At 41.4% G+C, this 26,521-nt stretch overlaps 1 protein-coding gene across 2 annotated transcripts in view; it reads left to right on the top strand.

The window, feature by feature from the left end:
* Window positions 1–26,521, top strand: part of PTDSS1 (phosphatidylserine synthase 1) — a 51,079-nt gene that overhangs the window by 6,000 nt on the left and 18,558 nt on the right. For both annotated transcript variants that reach the window (XM_004679710.2, XM_012723074.1), the window contains exons 2-6: window positions 5,587–5,678; window positions 15,347–15,391; window positions 17,396–17,520; window positions 22,083–22,241; window positions 23,879–24,030. In XM_004679710.2, coding sequence (XP_004679767.1) covers window positions 5,587–5,678; window positions 15,347–15,391; window positions 17,396–17,520; window positions 22,083–22,241; window positions 23,879–24,030 — 573 coding nt within the window. The remainder of the gene's footprint in view (window positions 1–5,586; window positions 5,679–15,346; window positions 15,392–17,395; window positions 17,521–22,082; window positions 22,242–23,878; window positions 24,031–26,521) is intronic.

Below are 26,521 nucleotides of genomic sequence, written 5' to 3'. Positions count from 1 at the left end.
ACTGAGTGTAACACTTTTTTTTCTGAGCGTAAACATTTTTTTCTTTTAACTCAAGACTATCTTTACACTTTCCCTTTTTTTTTTAAGGACATTCTGCCTCCTGTAAGCAGTTCCTATACCAGTTGAGACTGTCCAACAGAAAGAGATGAATTTTGAATGCATGTTTGGTCACTTAGCACAGAAGCAGTGAAGACAGAAACCCGTGGGCTTAGGCTCCCATTGACCCTCATGTTACTGGGACCTTAGGGCTTGTTCAGCTGCAGGATCTGGCTCATTCGGGTACCCCACTACATTGAATGCCTGTTGTGTGCCAGTCATTTGCAGAGGGCACTGGACTGATCTGGGAGAAATGAGATGGTTGCTGTGCCCTCTGGAGCTTAACTTATATTACAATTATAGTAATCTGTCCATTCAGTATTTTCACTGTACATGGTCAGGCACACCCAATAGTTCCAGGCGCACCTCTAAATTTAAGATGGAGAAAAGAACCATGCTGCCCTGAGCTTAGTCATTAGTGTGATATTTTGACCAGAGTCAGCATTCAAGAAGGCCTGGTACCTACTACTCTGCTTCTGTTTGTGTGTAACTGGGATCCAAGATAAAGCAAGAGCTTTGTTTTCCTCATCCTTCAAATAAAGATACTATTCCTCCCCAAAACTGCAACAGTTCAATCAAATGCCAGCCGGGAAAGTTCAGAGCCCTAGAGATTGAGACATTTATCATTCAGAGCTGCAGGAAACCTAGGAAAGAAGTCAGGGAGCTGTCATAATATCACAGTTCTTTATTTTTAGTTGCTGTAAAGCAAAATGTCTTAGTTGAGTGAGAAGCATGAGGCCCTACATAGTTGAGATGAGGTTCTGGGCAGCCCAGACTGCAAGTAACGATTTTCCCTGAGAATCGGAAACTGCATCGCCCCCTCCAAAGCCTTTAGGAAGTGGCACAACCCTGCAAACAGGAACTAGTTATTTTATTTATTTATATTTTTGGTTGGTCAGGTTCATGGGAGAATGTTCTAGCAAATAAAAAATACATTTTTCTCAGCCCAAAGCTATACTGAGACACTATCTTATTATGTCTCTTTGTCATTGTGATTCATGAATAAGAAGCAAGCCTGTCTGCTCTGCCACCTCCCTAACCCCCAGTACCTAACAACAGGCTGGTAAGTGTTAACTTAGACGAAGGTGCACATGGACATAAATGAAAAACATTCAAACAATATGAACTAAAAAAACTGATCCTTCCTCTATGCCAGGCATTGTTTTATACTTGCCTATGTTGTCATTTCATCCACACAACCACTCTAAGAGGTGGAACTATTATCCTTCTTGGCCTGGGGAGGAAACCAGGGCACAGAGAAGTAAGTTATCTGCTCAAGGTCACATAGGCTGATAAATCAGAATTTTGGCCCAGGCAGTCTGGCCGCAAGCCTGGACTCCTAGTCTCTGCACCAATATGCCTCCTAAAGAGTAGAAAACTTGGACTTTGGAGCCAGGCCCCTTCAGTAAAATGCAGATTATGATAATTGACTCCCATTAGGGTATTTTGAAGGTTAAGAGAGCTAACAGGCAAAACAACTAGCTTTCTGAGCAAAGTGCAGATATAGACAGCTCATTCTTATTTCCTAATTTGGAGTTTCTGGAATCACTGCTGTGCTCTAGTAGCTCTAGCAGCCAAATTGTTTGCAAGATTAATTATGGAAAATGTCTGTCTACCTCAGCATATGGTTAAGACTCTGGATTATAGGACGTTAGAATGAACTCAGACCAGGCTTTAACGAATGGCCTTTTGTGGTGAAGCTGTCAGGAGGTAGCGGGGCTAGGGGAGTTGGGCAGCCTCGTCAGCCATGTGGTCAGTTCTTTCTGTGCCCATTTCGTGTAAAGGACTCTTCTAGGTGCCCTGGGAATGCCCTCTCCACTCTCAAGGTACTCGTGTGAAGCTGGGGCCACTAGTCTGATAAAATTGAAATTTCCTCCCTAGCTCATCTACCCACACTTTAATCTTTGATCACAGAAGTTGATTTTCTTGTACTGTGTATTTTCCTTTTATCTAGTGACTTCACTGTCCATTTTTGATCATTTTTTTCTAATTAGACATAGAAAACTGCCAACTTTTCAGGCCCACTGCTATTTTATTCAGGCTATTGAATTCATCTTCATTTTTCTCCTGAAACGAGGTCATCCATTTGTTCCTCTTTATCTAATAAAGTCGCTCTAAATTTACAACACCCTGGTTTCATTGGTTTTATATCTGTTTATTACTGATCTCAAGTTTCTATAGATTTAATGGTAAGGTATGTTTTCAAACATTGTGACTAGCAGGTGATTTCAGTAGTGCCTAATTTACTGTTACCATAGCCATTTATTTAGTTAAAACTTAATTTTTTTTTTTGAAAGAATATATCCACAGTACTTAATCTGAGCTGTACCATAGAAGTATATGGTGAAAAGTCTTTCTTCCCAAGTTTCTTTTTCCTTTGGAGAAAGCTGGTGTCCCTCGTTCTTTCTTGGGTAGACTTCCAGAGAGATTGAATGCAGCTAAAAGACAAGTTGGAAGTTATACACTCACACTTCTTTTTGTGTGTCCTTTCTGTTTTTGCTTACTATGTACCCACTGGTCTGCAGCTTGCTTTGCTTTATTTACTTCATTATATCTCTTAGATTACTCTTTTTCTGTTAATTCATAAAAAGCTTCATTCTTTTTTATAGCAGACTAGTGTCCCATTTTTGAGACAGGCATCCGAATTTGCTCTTGGTGCACTGAACCATGTCACTGTTATATATATAAATGAGGGGACATCTGTGGGACAAATTCTCATGTGGGATTGCCACGTCACAGGGCATATGCCCTTGGAAACTAAATAGTCCCTGAAATGCCTTCCATTAAGGTGGTTTAAATGTTTACTGTCACCGTGTAGGAAAAGACCTATTTGTCTTTTTATATCCTTTCCAGCTCACTTGTTAGATTTTTGCCTTTGTCATAAGGTAGACTAAAACTGGTCTCTTGGTGTTACTTCAACTCGTGCTTACCATCTTTAGCCTCTTTTTTACTTGAGTGGGAGTCAGTGGATTTCTTTGTGAATTGTCTCTTCACATCCTTTGCCCATTTTTCTCTTTTTCTTTGTCCAGTTCTTGTCCTTTTTGTTAAGTGATTTTGGGAGGAGAGCTTTGTGTATTTGGGAAATTAAACTTTAAGCTTAATACAAATTCCAAATATTTTTTACAAGTTAACTGCTTTTTCTTTGATTTTTGACTACTTTGCCATGTAAATTTATGACTGTTTACTTTTATGATTTATGGGTTTTGTGTTATACTTTGCAAGACCTTCCCCACTTAAATTGTTATATCATCTTTTTTTTTTATTTCTCCCATCATTTCTTCTATGTTTTTGCGTTTGTTTTCTACATTTTAATTCTTTGAATTATCGACAATGTATTTTGGTATAAAGTATGAGTTCAGGACTCAACTTTCTTCTGCCAGGCAATGGTTACTCATTTCAGTCTTGCTTTTATTTTGTAATTTTTAAATTGTGTGCCCTGTCAAGCTCCTTGTTCTTTGAACATTAGATTGATTTTGGAGGACAGGTAATTTTTTTTCCATGAGGTGCAATAGCGTGGGGGAAAGACCATCATCTAGCAAACTAGATGAATACTGACTTCTTACAGGGTGAATTGTATAACCCTCTGAGCCTTCACAGCCTCATTTGTAACATGTGGTTGACAACTTACCATTTTGCAAATGAGTTGTGACAGAGAAATGTTTATAAACTGCTTGTTCAGTGCCTAGCACACAGTAAATACTTGGTAAATGAAAGCAATTATTACTGTTGCCATCCTTACCAATATCAGTAGTATAATGTTAGTCTAAGAATATTGTGTCCCACCCACCTGTGTGTAACTATTCTTCCCTAAAAGCTGGTGTTGGAGAAGCAGCTTTCCTGCTTAAGCCAAAGGGCATCACGAGTATCCTGGAAGTGATCAGGCTGGTATTTTTAGGGCCATATTCATAACCTCTGGGCAGATGTTAAAATGTTAATACCTATTAAAACATGATTTCACTTTGCTACAAGAAGTCAATCTGAGTCTAAAGTTTTTGTAATCAGATCCATGAATTTCTAATTAACATTATTTATCCAGATGTGGTGGTGGGGTGGTTTCATCATATGATGCTCCGAAACATTATCCAGATGATCCCTTATTTCAGAACCTTACATTCAACCCAGTCCTAAGTCTGGAAATTGTTTAACAGAGTGCAGAAATTCAGCACCATAAACAGAAATTGATACTTAAGTTAACTTCTGTATTTGAAATAATACCCCAGGACCTATTCCTTAATGTAGTAATTCATTATAGTTTTATTCTGTACTCTTCATGTATTCTGATGCTTCAGAGTTTTTTTCTAAGCAAATTTGATTTTGTTCTAAGACTTATTTTACCAGTTATTTTTCCTTCAATAATGTTTAATCTTAATTTAATATTTGTCTTTTGAAAGCTCTTTCACTGCAATTCTTTTTCATATAAACTCAATTTCTTTATAATTTTAAAATGTATTGATACTAGTGTCATTATTTCTAAACTAATCTCCTTCCATTTTGTTCCATCTCATATTTCTGTCCACTCATCCTGCACTTTTTTAGACTGAAATGATAGACTTCCATCTCCTAAGCTTCTCTGTAATTATCAATAATTCAGAAAATCTTAGCCTTTATATCTCTGCTCTTTTCTCTTCTTAACTCTTCACTGTTAATGTTAAGAAAATGTCCACTTGGGAAGTTGTACATGATTTTATACAATAAATTTCCTCCCTAATCTATATCTGTTGAGTATCTATTAGATTCCTGGCATTGAGCATATAAGCAACTAATGCCCTGCCTTTAGAAGCTTTCTTGCTGTGTGCAAGATAGATAAATTATAAACTAACAAAGGGAATTATTTCAGTTGCTGGAGTGTGGACGAGATAGAGTAATCAATTAGAAATGACCAGCCTCAAGGGGGAGGAAACTCATCCCCTTTCTTTTGATTCTTTTGCTTCTGTTGTGATTTTAAATCTTGTATTTTTTCCTGTGATTCTGCTTTTAATATTTCTTACTAATACTTTCTTAGCATTCATCCTTTAGATAGCTGGCTACCCATTTTAAGGTGTAATTATATAATCTCATGCATTATACTTCTTCCTCTTACCCTTAGCTTTTTTTCTGAACCCAAACATTTCTTTGCCACAGTCTATATGATCATAATGAAGATCATCTTCTGTTGTTCTTACAAACAAAAGCATTCCTTCAAAGTAAATCTTAACTTTTGAAATCCTGGGTATTATTGTAAAAAAAGAATAATGACTTTGAAATCCTGTTTCAGTAGAATGTAGGCGCATCTGGTTGCTGATTGCTTTTTTGGTAAGAACTGTATTTAATTATGAGATAGATGGGTATTTTAGGAAATGATAGTGAATATCACATAGTCTGTGCACTGACTTGAGTCAGCAAAATAAGTAAATAGCAATCCTCCAGGTTTAGAACATGCAACTCATATTCCTTCTAGGTTGACTGTTTAGATCTGAAAATGAATACTCAATGCTATTTTTCTGTTTTCAGGGATGACTCTGTCCCAGAAGACAACATCTGGAGGGGTATCCTCTCTGTTATTTTCTTCTTTCTTATCATCAGTGTATTAGCTTTTCCCAATGGTAAGTGATGCTACGCTCTATCATATTTTTCCTGTGCCTCGTACCCTTTTGGTATTTTTGAAGTGTATTGTCTGGAAGATGAAATTAAAAGGTGGGTTAAAAAAATAATCAGTGTTATAGGATAGTTAGGGGCACAGATTGTGGAGCAGACCACCCATGCTGCCATTACCTAGCTCTGTGGCCCTGGGGAAGACCCCTTGTTACCAGGCAGGGAAAGGGGAACTCCCCTTTTTCTGGGGATGATCCTGTTACACCTTATGCATCTGAAAGCATCTTTATGATTGCTGCATTTTCTCTAATACATATAAATGGAGAGCAGGTTAGAGTATTTTTATAATATAAACTAAACTAATGCATGTTAAGTTCTCTGAACAGTGACTGACAAGTTGTGAGCTCTCAATGAATGTCAGCTGTTCTCGTAGCTATTTTTGTATTACCAGCTGAGTCATAAATACTCTATTACTGCTCAGTAACACCGTTTTGCTAAAGATAGGCCTGATTCTGTAGGGAGTATTATGTAATTTGTTGTCCTGAGTGATGTTTTATTGTAGTAACTTTGCTTATTATGAATTTGGGATATGAATTTTCATGAGATTGAAAGGCAGTTATGAATCTTCTCCTCTGCCTCCCCAACATGATGATAGAGGGAGGCAAAACCTCTATTTAAAAATCAAAGTTAATATTCTGCCATACTTAAGATTCATACCTTTGCTCTGAATTGTCTCTTATAGGATGCTTTCTTTTTCTTCCTCTTCAGTACTTTCTCTCTGGAATATTCTCTACTTCTCTCAGTTAACTATTTCTAAATGCTTAATTTTTGTATCCTTTGTTTTACACTTAGGGTATTTTGGAGATGTCTTCAGTCTTTCTTGTGAGTTATGTTCCATGGGCCCTGATACTCAGGTTTTAAATATGCTTTAAGATGTATTTCTACCCTACCTCTCATCCATTTTCTATAGTAAATGAGTTCATTAATGAATATTAAGAACTGCTACCTGGAAATGTACCAGGGTAATGGGATTCTAATGCCAAATCCAGTGTGGGGGAGAGGGGTGTTTAGGGGTTTTTCCACACAAGCAATTCCCAACCAAATGATGATTCAAATCTGTACTGGCACCACCTACCCAGAATAGCATCAGATTCTACAGGTTAAGGGCTCAGTCTCACAAGACCTCTCTCCACTTCAGATGCTAATCACAAGTCCAGGTTGTCCCCTTCACTTCTGATTGGCTGACTATATAAATCAGGGGTTCCCATGACCCCCCTCTTTGGATTTGATTAATTTGATAGAGTAGCTTGTAGAACTCAGGGGCCAGCATACTAACTAGATTCCCAGTTTATTACAGAGGATAGTCATCATAGCCAGATGCGGAGGAGGGGTAAGGAGATTCCTCCACAGGCACCAGGGTCTCTACACATCCGCCAACCTAGAAACACTGTGATCCTTGTGCTTTTTGTTTTTCCTAGACTCATGCATGACATAGACATGACTGATTAAATCATTGGTCACTGGAATTGAACTAAATCTTTTGCACTCTCCACCAGGACTGAAAGTTCCAACCCTCTGATCTCAAGACTGACTCCCCTGCTACCAACCCTCATCCTTCCTTACTTTCCCAAGCCATCATTAACATAATAAAAAGCACCTTTAGGCTCTCTTCACTTAGGAGATTCTGAGTTGTGAGTCTCTTGCCCGAGATGGGAGTAGAATGAATATCTAATTCTTATTATAAAATCACAGTGTCTCAGGTGGCAACGCCTTCACATTTCCCAAGATGGTGGCAGTGACATTTTCTTCTGTGTTTTGCTTATCTTAGCAGGATGTGACTTTCCCTGGTAGCATAATAATACTACCAGTAAAACCATGACTGTACCCCTCAGGGAATGAATTGCCCTAGATAACTAACTTATTTAGGAGCTGGATTTAATTCTCCAACCTTTCCCTTTTGTAGATAAAATAGTTTTTTTGTGAAAGCCTTTCAAGATAAGAAAACCTGCCTTCCAAGTACAGGCTGCTATAACAGAATCTCATCAGAGTGGGCGATTTAAGGAACAGAAGATTCATCCTGAGGCAAAATTCCTCTCCATCTGGAAACCTGTGAAACCAAACATTATGTGCTTACAAAATACAGCATTGGCTCAGGCACATCTTAGACATTCTCATTCTGAAAGGGAGAAACAAAAGATGGAAGGCTCGCCTTGCGCCTCAGGCAAGCCCAAAACCTAGGAAGGCAATCTTTGGCTCTAAGCCCTGCCCAGAGGCGCTGGAGCCATAGACCACCTCCACAGCTCTGCCCAGCAAGAGCTGAATCCCCAACTCCAATAGGTCCTGTTTTTATAGCTCTGTCAGATGTAGTTTTTGCTCTCTGAATCCAAGGTGGAGGCAGCTGCAAAACCTTGCTCCATGGCCCATGCATTCTGGGGGTCTGATGGAAATGACAGCCAGGTTGATACTGTCTTCAGAGTACTTCTTTCCCTTTATTAGTAATAGTAAATGCTCACCACCAAGTGGCTTTCTACTCTGTCTTGTAAGGTGTGAGAAGCCTGTCAGTCTTCCCTTTAGGGATTAGTGTTTCAACATGTGGATTATAGGGGAGTGCAAATGTTCAATCTTACACATAGATACTTTATGCAGATGTGACAGACATTGGTTAGTCTTTCCCCAGTGATTGAGAGTTCTGATAATTTGTAATTACTGGTGTGAGACACGAAGTTCACGATACAGGTAGATCATGGGATGAAGGGCTGTTGACCCTGCTATTGATTCATCTTCTTAGCTCTTAGATTGAAGTTAAGATCTTTTCTTCTCATGTAGCTGTAGTTATGAAGGCTGTTATTTGAGTACATTTGTCTACATTTGATAATGCAAAGTAGATATTTATTGACTCCCTGTTCTCCCCACCCTTCCAAAAAAAAAAGAATTTGCTTTATAGGAAAGTCTTGCATATCAACTTTTTGCTACTTGTCAGTTTTCTTTCCCCTCCCATTTTCAACAAGCAAAAATCTCAATTTTTTTATTAGGGAGGCCTTAGAAATTAGATAGCTTATCCTTTCTTTCACGGATGCCATATTGTAGTGCAGGCTAAATGGCCATTTAGCTGTAAAGCATTTAACACTCTGGAAACTGACCTTTTCACACAAAGGTGGCAGAAGAATAGAACCCAAATTAAGGCATGGGGTGAGCTTCATCTAAAATCAGACACCAGCATATGGCTGATCTCTGACCACCATCGGAGCCCCCCAAAATGTGAAAAGTCACCTTACAGGGGGTGTTGATTTCCAACCTGCCCTGAGTCATTCAACCTTCTGTGTCCTGTGAAGGTTTGCTGCTTGCTTTCCAGTCATCAGTTGATACTATGATAATTATTGGTTTGTGCTCTCTGTTCCTATTTCTTTTAAGTCCTCTGTCCCATTTATGTCAGTCAATTGGAGCAGAATATGTGCTCAAGAAACTGATGAGTTCAAAGGTATCAGGCCTATCCTCTGAGTCTTCAGCTTTCCCTGACTATGTGTCCGTTGGTTGCTCTGCTTTCACAGATTCCTTTTCACTCTTAAGTGATTTTTTTTTTTTTTGCTATTTTTTTTTAAATGTTGACATTTCTAAGGCCAAAGCCATTTTATAAATCTAAGTTCCTAGAAGATCAGTCTCTTGGTACCCATGATTTTACAGCCATCTCTTCAGTGAACATTTTTTTTTAAAGATTTATTTATTTATTCATACAGAACTGGGGTACAGGCCAGAGATGTGGAGGGTGAGAGGATTCACCAGGGACAGAGTGGGGAGCAGAACAGGCAGATCGACGAAGTACACTGCTGAGGGGAGCAGCAGGCGGGTCAGGAGAGGTCTGCCGTGCCATGTGGTCTCCTCCGGGGCAGGCGGGGATCGAACTCAGGCGGGGATCGAACTCATGCGGAAGTGGCTTCAGCTTCTCAGTGCTGCGCCACCAGGGAGGGCCAGCAGATACATTTTTTAAGACGCCAAAGTTGACGATTGGGGGATTAAATTTGTTGGGTATAACATTTTGTGTGATTTTTGCTGGTTTTTCCTGTCTCTTACTAAAGTCCCGTCTTTTTTTTTTTTTTTTTTTTTAAAGATTTATTTATTTGTGCATACAGAACTGGGGTACAGGCCAGAGACTCAGGGGCGGCGAGAGGCTTCACCAGAGACAGACTGGGGAATAGAACAGGCAGATTGACGAAGTACACTGCTGAGGGGAGCAGCGGGCTGGCGGGTCAGGAGAGGTCTGCCACGCCATGTGGTCACCTCCGGGGCAGGCGGGAATCTAACTCATGCGGAAGCGGCTTCAGATTCTCAGTGCTGTGCTTCAACCCGCTGCCCCACGAGGGAGGGCCAAAGTCCCGTCTTCTTAACCTGTTCAGATAAGACACCTCTCATGATGGGACTGCTCTTTTGTTTTCTTTTAGGAAAGATAAAGGCTAAGTTTGTTGTATGCTTTTCTTAGATTTTCTTAGATTGACCGTGTAAACTTCGTGATACCCACAAAGGAGGGAGGTGCCTGTGCTCACCTAGCTTAGCCTGCTGGGTTGACAGCTGAGAAAGCTGAAACCTGTGGTCATCAGTTCCCATGAGAAAATCCAGCTACCTGCTGTCACCCTAGTTAGGGCCCCCTCCCCCTTGTGTTTTTCTTTACTCCGCATGGCACTGGTCACATCCCCTATTAGGTCTCTTGTGAGGTGTTTGATCTCTAGCCTGTGTGCTCTGTCTTTCTCTGCTTCTCTCCTTTCCCTCTGTCTCTGGCTTTTCTCTTTCTGAAGCAGGTACCCAGTGTGCTTTGGGTCCTGCAGAAGCTGATTGGTGGTTTTGTGCCCATTCTCCTTTGTGTCCCAAGTGCTGTCTGTGCCCTGCAGGAGCGAGCAGATGATCTGAACCATCCTGCCTTACCTTTCCTCCACCCGCCGAGGGGGCCCTGCACACACTCACCTGTAGGCAGACATGCCCCAAACAAGGTTTCTGGTAGATATAGAACAGCAGAGTGGCAGTTCAGTATCCTGTGTAAGAAGGATGAGGACATGACTGGCGGGGTAGCAAGTACTTAGAGGGATTCTCTGAAAGAGATGCGTATATAGCAAGCAACATAGTACGTCTGCCCTGTTCTTTTAAACATTCATTTAGTTACCCTTTACATAACACCAGTAAAACTATACATTTTCCACATTAAGGATTGTTAATATTGAATATCTCAAAATTAGGGGTAGCTTTGGGAGGTGCCAGTGGAGAGGATGTGGAACTCTCAGGGCCATGTGGCAGGGAAAAGGTGCCAAGCGGTGTAGCCGTCCCCTTCAGAGCCAGCACTCGGACTTCCCAGCTTTCCAGGAGCTTCAGTGCTGGTGGCTGCTGCTCTGGGAGGTGGATACTTGTCTATTCTTGCCCCACTCTTGTCATCTAATTTCCATTCTCCCCACCCTTGGCACATGGTATCAAATTAATTAATGAAAATGAATGGGAGGGAGAAACAGAGCCCAAAATTTCTCATCTCCTTGAAAGGCAGTTTTGGAGGAGTGCTGGCAGTTTCTGGCATTCCCAGAACGGTTCTAGTTGGGAAACACAGATGCATTTATCCTTGACCTAGTAAAAGGTCCTGCACATTTGAGTCAAGGCCTGACTTTTGTTGTCCCTTTGTTTCCTGTGTTATTTCACATAGGCTGCCTCTGTGTGTGTGTGTGTGTGTGTGTGTGTGTGTGTGTGTGTGTGTGTGTGTCTGTTGGTAGAACTGGTCAACTGCCATAGGAAGGGGCCCTGAGATTCTTTTTGTACAGATCTGAAATTACAAAGAAGGCCCTTGACTGTCTCCAGCAGTCAGGATGCTTTCAGGTTTAAAAACTAGAGGACCCATTTCAGGACAGTTTAAGAAACATGGATAATGTGTCCTCTCTTACATGACAGGAAGTCCTGAGGAGAGATGGTGGTTCAGGCTTGGCTAATTGAGCAGCTCAGGGACATGTGAAGACCAGGTTCTTGACATCTTTCTACTCTACTATGCTCAGCCCATTGATCCTGCCTGGTGCATCACTTCCTAGTGAGCTTGAGAAAGCTGCTATTGTGTTGACAACATCCAGGTGAAGAAGAGCTGTAGGTTTTTGGTCTATCTCTTCTGAAACCCATTGGATTTCTTAAGCCTTTTTCAGATCAAAATGCATTTCAATTTGCAAAGCTGAAAGGGCATTTTTAAGAAGTCTTTTTTCCAGAAATACTGTAATGTCATATTTTGATGTTTTAAGTGGGAAATACAGAGAAAAGAAGAAAAGTCAATAGGGATAGGTCAAGATAAGGGTTTAAAAAACCAAACTGCGGGTCCTCCCTGGTGGTGCAATGGGTTAAAGCACAGCACTAAGAAGCTAAAGCCACTTCCGCATTAGTTTGATCCCTGCCTGCCCCCAAGGTGACCACATGGCCAGCAGACCTCTCCTGAAGGCCCACTGCTCCTCTCAGCAGTACTTTGTTGATCTGCCTGTTCTGCTCCCCACTCTGTCTCTGGTGAATCCTCTCACTGCCCCTGCACCTCTGGCCTGTATATGCATAAATAAATAAATCTTTAAAAAAAAAAATTGCACTTCCATAAAATGAAAATTCTTTCGAGGTCCTGTAGCTACACACAGCAACCACAATCTGATAGAGAAAGCTGAAGTAGTTAAACGTTAGGTCTGGGTCTGCAAGGCTTTGTCAATCCCAGATTCTTCAGCCAGCCATCCTCTTACTTATTCCCCTCTGGGTCAGATAAGGAAGGGCTGAACTTTTTTGCCATAGGCTACTCTTAATCACATGTCCACACTTTGGAGGCCTTTCTACTTGTCTGTGTTAGGGAATTTTCATCAGTTTTTCCTACTCTTTCCCTCATCCTTCCCATTTCCCCGACCTTGTTGTCCAGTCCATATTGCAGAAAGTATAATCACCAGTCACTCCTCGCTTGCTTCTCCCTTCCCCTTCGTCCCCTGACCAGGATTCACTCCTACCTCAAGTCCTTAAGCCTCTCTCCCCTCCCTTTTCCTGAGTGGGCTCTTAACAGAGGGTGAAACCTTGTACTCCCAGGATTTTTTTTAAGATTTATTTATTTATGCATACAGAACTGGGGTGCAGGCCAGAGGTGCAGGGACCCTGAGAGGATTCACCAGAGACAGAGTGGGAAGCAGAACAGGTAGAGCTACTGAATCCACTGCTGAGGGGAGTAGCGGGCTGGTCAAGAGAGGTCTGCTGCGCCAAGTGGATCACCTCCAGGGCTGGGGATTGAATTTGGCACTGAAGCAGCTGCAGCTAGCTTACATGCTGCATCCTAACCCACTGTGCCACCAGGGAGGGCTGTACTCCCAGGATTTCACCTGGTCACAGTGTGGACTCTGATGACTGACTGGAGGTAGAGTCCTGTGAGCTGTGATCCAGGGCGAGTTCCACACGCCACCAAGGTCATCTGTCAAGCAGGACTGATGGTAGCACCCTCCCCGCTCAGGAGAACAGAGAGCTGTATGGGTTTCACCTGCCCCCAGTAAGTGCTCAGGAACTTGCTGATAGTTATCGTAAATTAGAGTTATGGCTGCTCTTTGGAATTAAATTATTTACATGATTTTAAGTGTTGATTTGGCATGAAGTCAAATAATAGAATTTGATTGAATTGCCAACACCTTTATAAGAATACAGGGGTCCCATGTTGTGTCTGAAAGGTTAATTATGTAGTCTGGATGAAGTGATACTTGTAACTAGGCCAGAGTAGTACAGCTGTCATTCGTGATGACCAGGCAGGAACCATGAACCAAGATTCAGTGAAGAAGCGCTTTTGTAAATGAAGATTACTTAAAGACAACAGTTTTAGCCATACGTTTTCTAATGACTTAGAGAAAATTAACCATGTTATGTTACCTGAAAGGGGATTCTAGTTTCTGTGTTTCATTGAGCTTTTCTGAGAGGGAAGCAGTTGATAGAAAAAAAAAAGTATGTAAATATCCTCACCTTTCTGAGCCTTTGCTCTGAAAATTGAGAAATTAAACAGATTTGGATACACTTTTAGATATCACCCCACGCTGTCTGACTTCCCACTACTTATCACTTAAAACTCAGAAACCAAATTAATTTGTATAAAGCAAGAGTCCCTGATGAACCTAACTCACTTTCTACCATCTAAACTTAGGAATTGAAAAGATTTCAGTGGGGGTTTGGGGGGGGGCAGTGATGGTGTGTGTGTGGGGAGTGGGTACTGGTATCTGCTCTCCTACATATGGACTTGATTCACCAAAAGAAAGCATATAAACCATGTTTCAGTGTAGTCTTTTTAGGAAGACAAGGGCGATTTTAGAATGAGTTCCAGAATAAAAATTACAATATGTTTGCTTCAGGCAGGATTCCAGATTGCAAGCAGTAGAAGCTGACTCTGCTGATTAAAAACCTGTTCAAGGATATTGTCTGGCTTGCAGAAGCAAGGAGAGCAATGAAGCTAGCTCCCAGGCTAAGCTGGGAGCAGGAGCTGCCGGGTCCCCCAGGGTCAGTCTAATGAGGAGACCCCAGTGAGCATTTTCTGTAGTCTGTGCCTTTGACACTTCTTAATGGGCTGCCACTGCCACCAGCACCAGTGCCACTACCCCTATACTGGTCCCCTGCTGGGGGGGACCAGGGGTGGGAAGCTGAGGGAGGAGGAAGAAGGCTCTGTGTGCTTTCTTGGCCCTCAGTAGCTGGAGGTCAAGTCTGAAGGGCCAGGCCCTTGAAGGTTGAGCAACAAGTTCTGCGGCTCTGGTTCCAAGGTGTGGGCAGCCTCAGATAGGTCAGGTGCCCCCTCGAGCAGTGTTCAGTGTTTGCTACTTAAACCTTTCAGCTGCTGGTTAAATTCATTGAGTAGATTAAAGCCCAACTTGCTTGCTTGTTTGCTTGTTTGCTTCTTCTCTCTCTATATATATTTTTTAATGAATTAAGATAAAAGAGAAAGGGTTAGGTCATCACTTATATTTAGAGCTTGTTCATCCTTTGAAACTTTGGTTTCCATTGTGGAGTGGAACGACATCTGTGAATCTAAACTCAGTCGCCATTGGAAGGTATTTTGTTCCAACCACAGGTCATGATCAAAGGTGACTGACTGTTCTGGCCTATTCTCATGTGCCAAGGGCCGTCCTCTTGTTTCACTCCCCTCCTACTTATTTCCAGAACACAGTATCTCTCTTTCAGAGTTAGTCTCTGTCTGTCCTTCTCTCTCTCTCTCTCTCTCTCTCTCTCTCTCTCTCTCTCTCTTTCTGTCTCACATATACTCTCCTCTTTTACACCTCCTCTCTCCCCCGCCTCCCCTCTTCCGCTCCACCTCCTCAAGATTTCACTTGTTAAAGTGTAGTATGTTTCAGATACACTTAAAGGATAGCTGAATTTATTTACACTTAGAACAATGGTTTCCATGGGAAATTTTGGTCTGAGTTCTAAAGATAAAACTTAAAAAAAAAAACACAAACCAAAGAACTCTGTTGGGTGCCTGTTACAGTTGTGAAGATATTGGTTATCATATGGATAAAATATTTCCACATGATAACCAATAGACTTAGACCTCAAGATATTTATGTAAAATACAGCCCCCTTTTCCCTCTGGCCCGCCACCCCCAGTGATTCCAGTGATTGTTTCTCTCTGTGGAGATCAGCGGCAGGCTGAGCCACCTGTGCTAACCACCCAGCATTGTTTCCGCAGGTCCGTTTACCCGGCCTCATCCAGCCTTATGGCGAATGGTTTTTGGTGAGTGACCCCTTTGTACATTCAAACTGTGTTTTTAAAAATCCATTTCTATATATCACTGTATCCGTTTTGCTTAGCACTCTATGGTAAAATTTTGAATAAAGCTTTTTACTTACTGGTGACCCTAATAAAAAATTTTTTTATTCATATTCTTTGCCACATAGACACACACACACACACATACACAAAGTACTGGTGATAACTTAAATTTTCGATCATGTGGTCTGTTTACCCCCACTTGCCTGTTTCTTAGACTTCTGATTCTAACTGTAACAGGATTTGAAGGGATTGTGGCTTATTTTTTCATGCATCTTTATGTTCCTCTTTGCTGATGCAAGTCAAATGTGTCCCTGAATGTGTCTCATCTTGTCAGCCTCCAGGAGCAACTGCAAAGCCAGCCGTCTCCTCAGTGTTATGAACAGGAGAGGATATCTGTAGACAAAGAGCCTGATTTGGATAGAAGTTTAGCGATAAGTGTCTTATATAGAGACTGCATGTCTTATTTTTACTTGATTTCTAATCCAAGTGGCTAAATCACCTGAATGCATTTAAAGTAGATCTTCAAAACTTCACATATTGGCCTTATCTTGCCTAAATAAGACATCAAACAAATTATTTTAGGTTCAGAAAATGTAATCTTATGCAACCAGCTCCCTAAAAATAGATATTTCACCCAAGGTTGTATATTTTCTTTCACCTTGAGAGCTCATAGGCAAATCTCTTTGAATTCCCTGGGGACTCATCTACATCTGCACTGCAGGTGTCACTGAGTACCTGGATGTGGCTGGCACTGCGCTGTCCCTGAGCTGCAGACCTTTTTCCAGAATACACACACACACACGTCTGTCATATCTGGGGCTTCACAGGCCTCAAATTCCAGCCTTGAACTCTGCTTTAGAACCCCTGCTCTACACATGTTCCCCTTCCGTCCTAAAGTAATGATTTTGAAAGGAAGGAGGCATTTGTTGCAACATTCATAAAAACAGAACTGTAGGTGCAAGTCACAATTGGTTATCATCCCACCAGCCGAAAGTGTGTGCTCCCCGGGCTCTGGGGTGCAGGACTAGGTGGCTGTGCTGCTCTCCAGCCTCCCCTGTGCCCCCTGAGTCCTGAGAAAGGGGCCCCACCAGAGGACCTGGAGCTATGTACAGTATAGAGGGTTGTCTCCAGCCACATTCTTTTCCTCTAGAGCAGCTCGTTGGAGATGAGTCCTGAGCCAGGTCTGAGTGGGGCGCAGTGATCCAAGGTCATTTGTGTCCGTGTCTAGAGGTCCCATATAAACATTTTAATTCTAGCAGTTTCCACAATAATGAGAAGTGACAAAGTCACTGGTGGTTGGTTTTCAGATCTTTCTAAAGTATATTTACACTGGTTATTAAGATACCAGTTATGCTATGTGGCAGTAATGTAATACCTCCAAGGCTTACTTAACATAGGGTATAAGACATGGCTGAGCAGCCTCGAGTCACCTCACATCTCACACCTGTCACTCCTGGGATGTCCACATAGCAGTCAGTCAGAGGCAGCTTTATAAAATGTTACCTAGGTCATCTTCTTTCCCTCCATTTGAATGAAATCCATTAAGTGTTCCTCATTCCATTTAAGATAAAATCTGAGCTGTGCCATGGCCTGCAAGTCCTGGCTGTTACTGTAGTGCCACTATGCTCTATTTTTCTTTCTGTGGCACCCCCCGTCACATGCCAGGTTCCAGATGACTCTTGTTCCAAGAACCCACCTGCATGTTGTAGCCACTCCTCCATTCCCATCTACACACACTTTGTCTGCCATTCCTTTGAGTCTCAGCTTAAGCATCGTTTTCTTGGCATGTTTCTGACCTCTTCATTGAGGTATGGCTATGCTTCAGACTGTCCTCAAAGACAGTGCTGAATGGTAATCAGGTCTCAGTGTACTGAATTATAATACTATTCTGCTTGGCAAATTGTGATTTGAGTCTGTGTCTGAGCTCGTATCTCTGCTAAGTGAGTGTGTTTTTGTTTCCTGTAGGACTCAGTGTGCTCTACTTCCTGTTCCTGGTATTTCTCCTCTTCTTGAATTTCGAGCAGGTCAAATCCATAATGTACTGGCTAGATCCAAATCTTCGCTATGCCACCAGGGAAGCTGATGTCATGGTAGGTACTGGCTGTGGTCTCTTAGAGAAGTCAGTGGACTCCTGCATGTAGGAAGTAGTTACTTCACATTCTAAGTTATTCTTCCTCCATATTTCCCATGTATGTATCTAAAAACTGAATCTTTGGGCAGGCTGGTGGGGTGGATGCCTGCTTTCCATGTGTGTGATAACAGTGCAGGGAAATGAAATCTTCTCGTGGAGCCTGCATGGATGTGGGAAGAGAGTGACGTCACCAGACAGCCTTGGGAGTGAATTCTGCCTCTGTCACCTGTGGGCTGTAGAAATGTGAGCAACACGCTTGCTAGCTTCTTCCTTTTTATCATGAAGTAAGATAATTGTTTTGGGAGCTGATTGTGAACTCAATGAAGGGACATTGTCTCGAGGCCAGCCCGATGGCCTGTCCACCCTGAGTCTTCAGTCACAGTGGCTGCTGTGGCTCCTGTAAGGCCCCTACAGCAACTGTACTCTCTCATGCCAGCCCTGACATCATGTGCTTGCCATGAATTGCCAATAATTGCAGCCATGGCATTCATTCATCTTGTTAAACCACAAATATTTGGGTTTTATGGGGAAAAAAAACTATTTTATATTTCAATTTTGTTCCTTTACCCCCCAAATGCCAAACGTGTGGTACTGTTGAAGAAAAACCTAATGATGTTGCAAAAAGAAAAAGACAGGCATTTGGGCAGGTTTGCTTTGAGAAACAGGAAACAACATGACGGGACATCATAGAAGGTCCGAGAAGTAAGCATTCTACTCTAGTTGCAATGGGTAGAACGTAGAAACCTTCTTGGAATGGTTTCCAGACTCCATCTTTTATAAAGGACAAACAATGGGCAAAAGTATGTAAAAGTCTCAGGGAGAAAAGTCTGCTGCAGGGCTTCTTGCTGTAAGGATGCGGATGGCCTGCAGCTTCTAGTGATGTCGGTTATGGTTCAGGCGACAGCAGTTACTGATTATGAGTTGTTTGCCCTGCCAGGCTCCATGCTGGGCATTTTATATGTGCTGGCCTGTTAAGCCTCACACCTGCATGCTAGGCATCGCTGTCCCCACTGTACCAAGGAGGAAATGGACGCTTAAAAGGGTACCTGGCTCACTCAAAGCCCAAACTGGAGACTCCCTCTGGTGCTAAAACCTACTCTTATCATGTGCTTCAAGCATATAGTTTGGAAAATAAGTGCTTTGAAGCTCACAGGATCTTTATTAAATAGAAACTGGGAGAATGATATCCTCTAATATTCTCCCCACAATTTTTATGGATTTTTGAGCAAATTGGTTATAACATGAAGAAAATTGTCTTGCCACATGAATTTCCTTCGATCTGGTTCTCTCGCAGGACATTGAATCTCATCATGCTAGTTTTGACAGCTAGCTTCCTTCAGAATTTGACATCACAGGGTCATGCACATAGCTATGACCCCCAAGGAGCTGAAACTTGCTTTTAACATCTAGTTCTAAAGTACTGATTGATTCTTTCTTGCCACGCGGGAGGCTGTCTTTAAGTGCTAGGGTCTAGCTGGTGTGAGGGGACAGCTGGTGTCTCCAGCTCTGATCACTCATCACTTTATTCTTCCTCGAAGTCCTCATTCACAGCTCTGAGAACCTGATCACTGACAGTGCTAGAGAAATACCTTCCCTGTTACTGAATTTGTGGTAGTAAGAACACCTTCGCACAGACAGCAGGTCTGTAATTGGCTGGCTCCCAGGGCTATGTGCTCTCACCTGCCTGCAGCTCTGCCATCAGCTCCTAACCCCAATAGCCTCTAGTGCCTGCCTGACGCACAGTGACTGACATTCAGGCTCCTCTCCTTTAGAGTTCCTGCAAATGGGGATCAGGCTCACTGACATCCTCTGAGAGGCAGTTTTTATGTAATTGTGTGAAGAGTTTGCTATCCTTCAAAATATTAATTCTTTTTGAAACTAATGTATTCTAAGCTTCAGACACGTTTTCAGAGGCCATCTCATTTGTAATTTGAGTTGTGGGAAGTAGCAAGCCTTGGTTTAGTATTGATTTACTGAGCTTTTCCTGCCTGCTAGGCACCAGGCAGCAGCCATGGGTCAACGGGGAGGCACCCACCTGTCTCCTGAGAGCTTAGATCCACAAGAAGGCAAATAAACATATTGTTGGCTCTGTTTCTTGCACACTCAACCAACTTCAACAGTTTTTAAAGATTTTGTCAACCCATGTTCAATCTTCTTTCATTTCCCTTTTACATTTTACATTATTTTGAAACAGATCTCAGACATTCTATCAGATATATGGACTTTTTCTAAAAAATACATAACTATAATGCTATCTTCGGTTGTGTAATAGTAGACAGTGTGCAGTGTTGACATTTCCAATCACCTCCTAAAGGCTTTTACAGTTCATTTGTTCAGAATAGCATCTGGAGAGGTCACAGTATGCATCTGATGCAGCTCTTAATCTTTCAATTTGTAGTCCTACTCCACCTTTTTTTTCACCTTGAACTTTGTTAGAGAGGCCACATTGTTTATTTCATTGTTTTTCATGTCAGGATTTTGCAGTCTGCATTAGCAGGTGTCATTTAATGTTCTCTCTGTGTCCCTCTATTTCCTATCAGCTGGGAAGGAAATGTAGAGACGGGGTTGGAGCCCAGATTCCAGTTGGGCCTATGGCAGGACTACTCCACAGGTGGTGCTGTGAAGCCTACACATATTGCACATGTCCCAGCAAGAACTAGTGGTGGTGGTGAGGGCCAGTAAAAAACCCGGGGAGGGGAGATGAATGGGACTTGGTGTTGGATTAAGTATTGGGCAAGCAAGGAAGAAGGTGAAGCCACCAGGGTCTGCCCTCAGCCAAGCTGAAGGTAGGAAGACTCGGTCCTGACTTAAGCCTGTGCACGCCTCTCTCCCTTGACTGCTCGTTCAGGTCCAGACTTTAGGATGTCTTCATTGAATACACCCCTTCCTCCCACTTCGCAGGCCTGTGACTGCACATGTCTTCCTGACTGCGTTAAACTGCGGCATCCTGTGTCGCTCCCAGCACCAGGACCTGGGCCTTTACAGATGTGAAAATTGACAAACCTGTTTATTAGTAATTATAATGCTAACAGATACATTTGATGTTTCTGATTTTCAAAGTGCATTTCCCTGTGTTGAAGCATAAAAGTACTCTCACAGAAGAAAGATCTCCAAAGTCATCTTCAACTGATGATTTCTTTAAAAGCAACCTTCTGAAAACAGAACGTTTCTTATCTGCCCTAAGCAGTGTGTTCCAGAGTAAATAAGAGGATGAGTGGCTGAGGAATTTGGGGTTGAAGGCCTTGCAGTGATCTTCACCTAACATTTAACTGCTCTGGCCCAGAGCTATTTTTCTCTATGATCTGTGACTACCTGTGATCAGTACATGTTGTTCCAGCATCTGGGCAGAGAATTTCCATCAGTTATAGCACTGAGATTTGGATTTTTTAAAGCCTAGCTTGACCTACCGCTGTTGAATGTTTCTTCTTTTTTCTGGACTGAACACATTATACATCATAATACCACATCACAATGATTTAGAAAACAAATAGTTTTTAGAAATGCCCTGTCAGTTTTGCAAAGTGAAATGCATTTGACCTTAGGAAGGCTTAAGAAATCTGACCTGGTGGGTGTCTGAGAGGTAGATGAACACCAGCCTGCTCTGTCATGCCCTCAGAGTGTCAGTCCGAGAAATTTGAGATGTTACACTTTATGAAAATTCCTTCTGCTGAATGGAAACAGCAGGCTTTTTTTCAAATCACCCTTCTATCAGATTATTCTAGGGAAGAAAAATGAAATGTAGAGGAAATGGAGTGTTGTCATATGATATAATATAACCAATGTCATAATCAAGACATACAAGGATGTCTGTTTAAACTTACATAAAAACGTCTTATGAAAAACAAAAAGATTAGGAATGAAACCAGGCTCTGTAATTTAAATTACAAACTTGTGATTTTTAATTTTTCTAATGTTTAATGATTGTTACACTTTTGGGGTGGGAGATTATTCTATTTTCTTCTAATTTCTGAAGTTGGCTACTTTAGCTTTTTTTTAAATATAAACATTTATGATATTCTTTTCAGGCCTGTTTAACTCCATCCTGTCAGCTTTGATGTTCATTATTACTTGCTATTGAATATATTTTAAACTTATTATCCATGATATTTGAATGTGTTTTTAAATTTCCAAGGCTGTTGACGCTATGATTTTTTTTAAATTAGGTTTCTACTTGCTTTGTTGTTTTGTTACTGGATTTAACACCATTGCCCATGGTCATACCCCATGTGATCTTACATCTCTAAAATATTAAGTCTTGATAAAATTGTTATGCTTCCCATTATAACCTAGTTTTTGCAATGTCAAGCAAAGCAAACCTGATTGGTAAATTCTTAATTCTTCCCCATTATTCCTCCAGAATCTTATGTCATTAAAACTTTTTTTATTGGGTGGAATAATAAAGAGGTCACATCATATCTTTTCATGAGTGTTCTTTCCATGGCCAATCTTGTATTGTCATAATCCTAGAAGCAAATTTGGTTTCTAGCATATCAATAATTATTTCCTGTTTTACTTTAACAGGATTATGCGGTAAACTGCCATGTTATCACCTGGGAGAGGATTATCAGCCATTTTGATATATTTGCATTTGGGCATTTCTGGGGCTGGGCCATGAAGGCCTTATTGATCCGTAGTTACGGTCTCTGTTGGACAATCAGTATTACCTGGGAGCTAACTGAGGTAAGAAGAGTGTGGGCTGTCTCCTAGACAATCTGTGGTTTGAACCCTCAGAATGTGATACACCTTTGAGTGTGAGCCTTTCCTTCCACCTCCTCCATCACCTGTGCTCCATGTTGGTGCTCCTGGATGAAGTGCACCTGCCCACATTTTGGATACTCAATATGTTGCTTTTATGCTTTGTGAGGGCAGCGTCCTTGTCTGCATATTTCCAGACCCCAGTACTCTGCCTCACACTTGCAGATCCCCCCCCCCCCAAATCCCTCAGGAATGAGTGAGTGTGATCCCTGCAGATCCTACAACTGATATCAGGTCTCTCTAGAGTCCATCTCACACTCAATATCAGGTTCAAGTATGACTGCACTTCCCATTCCCCTGTAAAGGTTTGTTTCAGAAAATATGTGTCATTGTTCCTGCTGCAGTGTCTCTCCTCTGTGTAAGGGCAAGAGTTAATGCTCCATCTCATGGCACTGAATGCCCTTTAGGGGTAGTGCCAGGCCCACCTGGGTAAGAATGCAGCCGTGAGCCATCACATTCTCGGCAACAGGCTCCCTGAGAAGGCATATTCCTCATGTTTATATTGTTGTGTAGGCTAAAATGTACTTTCATTTTGTAGTGAACACTGCTATGTAGTAACTATTACATGACCAGAGATTTGTAATTACGGGCTTGCATTTTCCAGGCATTGTCTTTGTGATTTCAGACCTCCTTTAAGTGGATCTTCACCCAGTGGAGCATGTTGCTGTGGCATAGCCTCACACTTTGGTTTTGCACACAACTTCCCTAAGAGATCATTGCTCCACCCTTGCTCTTCCTGTTCCCCTTATTCTCATCTTCCTCTCCATCTCTTAAAATCACTCATTCCTTTCTGCAATGCCCCTGCTCATTTCAATTTCTTCCTTCCAGAGCCTTCTGCAATTGCCATCTGTCGAATGAATCTCTGTGTCATCCTTGCCATGTTCCATTTATGTCACCATCATAACACACTGACTCCGCCTATTTTCTGCTTATTTTGTTTCTGAACAAATATCTGATTCCTGCCCTTGAGTTTTTTAAGCACCTTGATACAGAACCTTCAGTTGGTCTCACCATCTTACATATCCCTTAATAAGTAAAAGATCATCTTTATTATGAATCAATTAGTATGAGGTTTTCCTATTAAGCCATCAGTTTCCTCCACATCATGAAGATCTAACCTTTCTACTTTTTACAGTTTATTCATTATTTTACGTAAATATCATTGAATATTTCTGAAATGCACATTTTGAAAGTCTGAACTGCTAATTGGAGGATTATGAAAATGCTGTGTCAGATTTGAAAACTTTTCCCCTTTCTCCCTTCTGGGTCCTTGTCATGGCATTAAGTAATTCATTGTAGTAGTTTTCAAGAGTGACCATCAGGTCTTTAAAGTTCTGTATCAAAAAAGAAAAGGTGTTTCACTTTGTAGTATTTGCAGACCATCCACAATATAAAACTCAAGAACAAGATTATAGATCCTGATCTTTTTAGACATATCAGGAAAAACTGAAATGTCAGCAACTTTCCCTAAAATATCATGTATTATTAAAAGGAAATTGATCTTTTGGTCTGTTACCCAGTTTTGTTTTATTTTTTTTACAACCATCTTCTGTTTTTCTCAGCTTTTTTTCATGCATCTTCTGCCCAATTTTGCTGAGTGCTGGTGGGATCAAGTCATCCTGGACATCCTCTTGTGCAATGGCGGTGGCATCTGGCTGGGCATGGTGGTTTGCCGGTTCTTAGAGATGAGGACTTACCACTGGGCAAGCTTCAAGTGAGTTATCTTCTTTTTGGACATTTGTCTCAGTTCCCACAATCTGTATGTCTATGCTTTCATCTGTAGCCTTTTAGTACAGTCTTCGACGATAAGGAGTAAATTATACATTGGTAATTGAAACTCATAATTATGAACCTAACTTTAGCCATTCATTCAGAAAATGCCAAACCATTCACAGTTTTCTCTTTCTCACCTTCAATTTTTAGAACATCCCATCATTCTCATGATTCTAAAACATTTCTCAAATCCGTCCCTCTTCTTTTACCCTCATGTCTCAGACTGCTGTCACATGATTACTTCCCTGTCAGCTCCTCCTAGTTTGAGTGGCTTGGATGGTCTCACTAAAACATCACATTCATCATGGCGTTCCCCTGTGGTGGTGTCTCATGGTCTTTCTGACCCAGAATACCTCCCAGACGTGTTGGGTGAGGTCCCTTTCCAAAGGACCCCAAGGTCCTGAGTTCACACATGTACTCTTGTGCACGTGGGGTTGACGCCTGTACTCAGGAGCTGGGCTGACCAGTCCTTCTTTGACTTGGCTCACTTGTCTCCTCAGTAGTTAGTTGTCTCTGATTTTCTAGTTTAACCTGCTTGCACCTCCAAGGAGGGTGGCGCACACTGTTCTTTCCATCCTCACTGAGCCAGCTCCATTTGCTGGTGGCACGGACCACGCCCACGATTAGGAGGAAAGGAGAAATGATAGTGACAATGAAACCAGTCATTTTTGTGTGCAGAAGATCATTTATTTATATAGCAAAATATGAACATTTTTCTCCCAGTAAATATTCTTCTGAAAACATATTTCTACAAGAATCCTTCATATCTTAATATATAAAGAAACCACAAAGTACTTAACCAGTTTCTTTCTTTTTTTTTTTTTTAAAGATTTATGCATACAGAGCTGGAGTACAGGCCAGAGGTTTAGGGACTGTGAGAGGATTCACCAGAGACAGAATGGGGAGCAGAACAGGCAGATCGATGAAATACCCTGCTGAGGGGAGCAGTAAATACCCTGCTGAGGGGAGCAGTGTGTGGATCGGGAGAGGTCTGCCACAACATGTGGGTCAGCTCCCTGGCTGGGGATCGTACTCATGAGGTGGCTGTGTCTAGCGTCATGGTTCTGTGCTTTAACCCGTTGTACCACCAGGTCGGGCCCTTAACCACTTTCCTTTTATGGTCATTCAGTTGTGCCCGAATTTTCAGTTTTATGAAGAAAGCTAGAGAACACTCTCAGACATATATTAGTGTGTATTTCTGACTTTGTTCTGTAAGTTAATACTTTAAAAGAATATATCAATTTATATTCTCACCTGTATCCTAATATATGTTTGTGTCCATTTCATTGTTTGAGTTTTATTTTTACACCTTTGTCAGTTTTGTCACATACAATATTATGATACAGAATTTCTACTGGATTTTTCCTTTTGTTAGTGCTTTTATAAAAATGTGACTTTATTTTCCATTTGTCACCTCTAATTTTGCTTGTGGTAGGTTTTCCATTTAAATTTAAAGCACTTAATATTTTTGTTTTGGTAACTGTTAATTTGTACTAGTAACTTATTTAATCTCTCTCAAACTTATTTTGATGTATAAGGGGAAGATTTCACAATGCTTTTGCAATTGATTAACCAATATCCTCATTGCTTTTATTAAATAATCCTTTCTTTGACCACTGAGCTGAAAGGACACATTTTAATACATTTAGGGCTATATGATATAAACAAAATTGTAGCTGTGCTGGGATTCTCCAAGCAAGATTTTTAAGCAATATCTCATACTGACCTTATATCAATCCTAAGGGTAGACATCATCTCATTTCAAGGATGATGATCTTGAGACTTTGGTTTAGTAATTTGCTGAGGACAGCTAGCTAACAAGCAGCTGAGTCTGCTGTCTGGCTCCTCAAAAACTGCCATATGTTTCTTCCTATTTTCATACATTTGTGCTTCAAATTTACTTCAAAAATCAGTTTTGCAGTTTACCAAAATGTAATTCTAATTAATAAACAACAAATCCTTCTCATTGTTGGGTAGGTGTGGAACGAAAGCTCAGACCCATTTCCCAAGGCCTGACCTGTTTGTTTGCCTTTAATACTCTATAGAGTTTGAGACATGCAAGTCCTTGATATAAAGTTGTGTAGTTCAGAAATCTTTACTAGTTATTAAGTGCACTTTGCCTTGAATTTAGCCCTCCCAGACTAGCAAGAGGGGGCTGGAATCTGAGCCTCAGTGTCCTCACCTGTAAAATATGTGGCTCTTTATTTCTACCATGGGAGAATAACAGGATTAATTGAGTGATTTGTGGGGTTAGAACTAAAAAACTGCTAAAAATTACTGTCAACTCTAAGTCTTTATTTATCTGAGAAAGAAATAGGTTAAAGCAATATTGTGGGTGATCTCAAGAAGATGGTTGTCTTATTACTGTTTCCCAAATTGAAAGGGGTACAGTGTGGGAACCATGTCCTGCTGATACTTCAGTCTTCCTAGCC

Source organism: Condylura cristata, unplaced genomic scaffold, assembly GCF_000260355.1.
Source record: "Condylura cristata isolate star-nosed mole 26May11 unplaced genomic scaffold, ConCri1.0 scaffold00009, whole genome shotgun sequence".
Lineage (NCBI taxonomy): Eukaryota > Metazoa > Chordata > Mammalia > Eulipotyphla > Talpidae > Condylura > Condylura cristata.
Note: the sequence above shows the minus strand (reverse complement) of the source record. Positions and strands in the feature narration are given on the sequence as shown.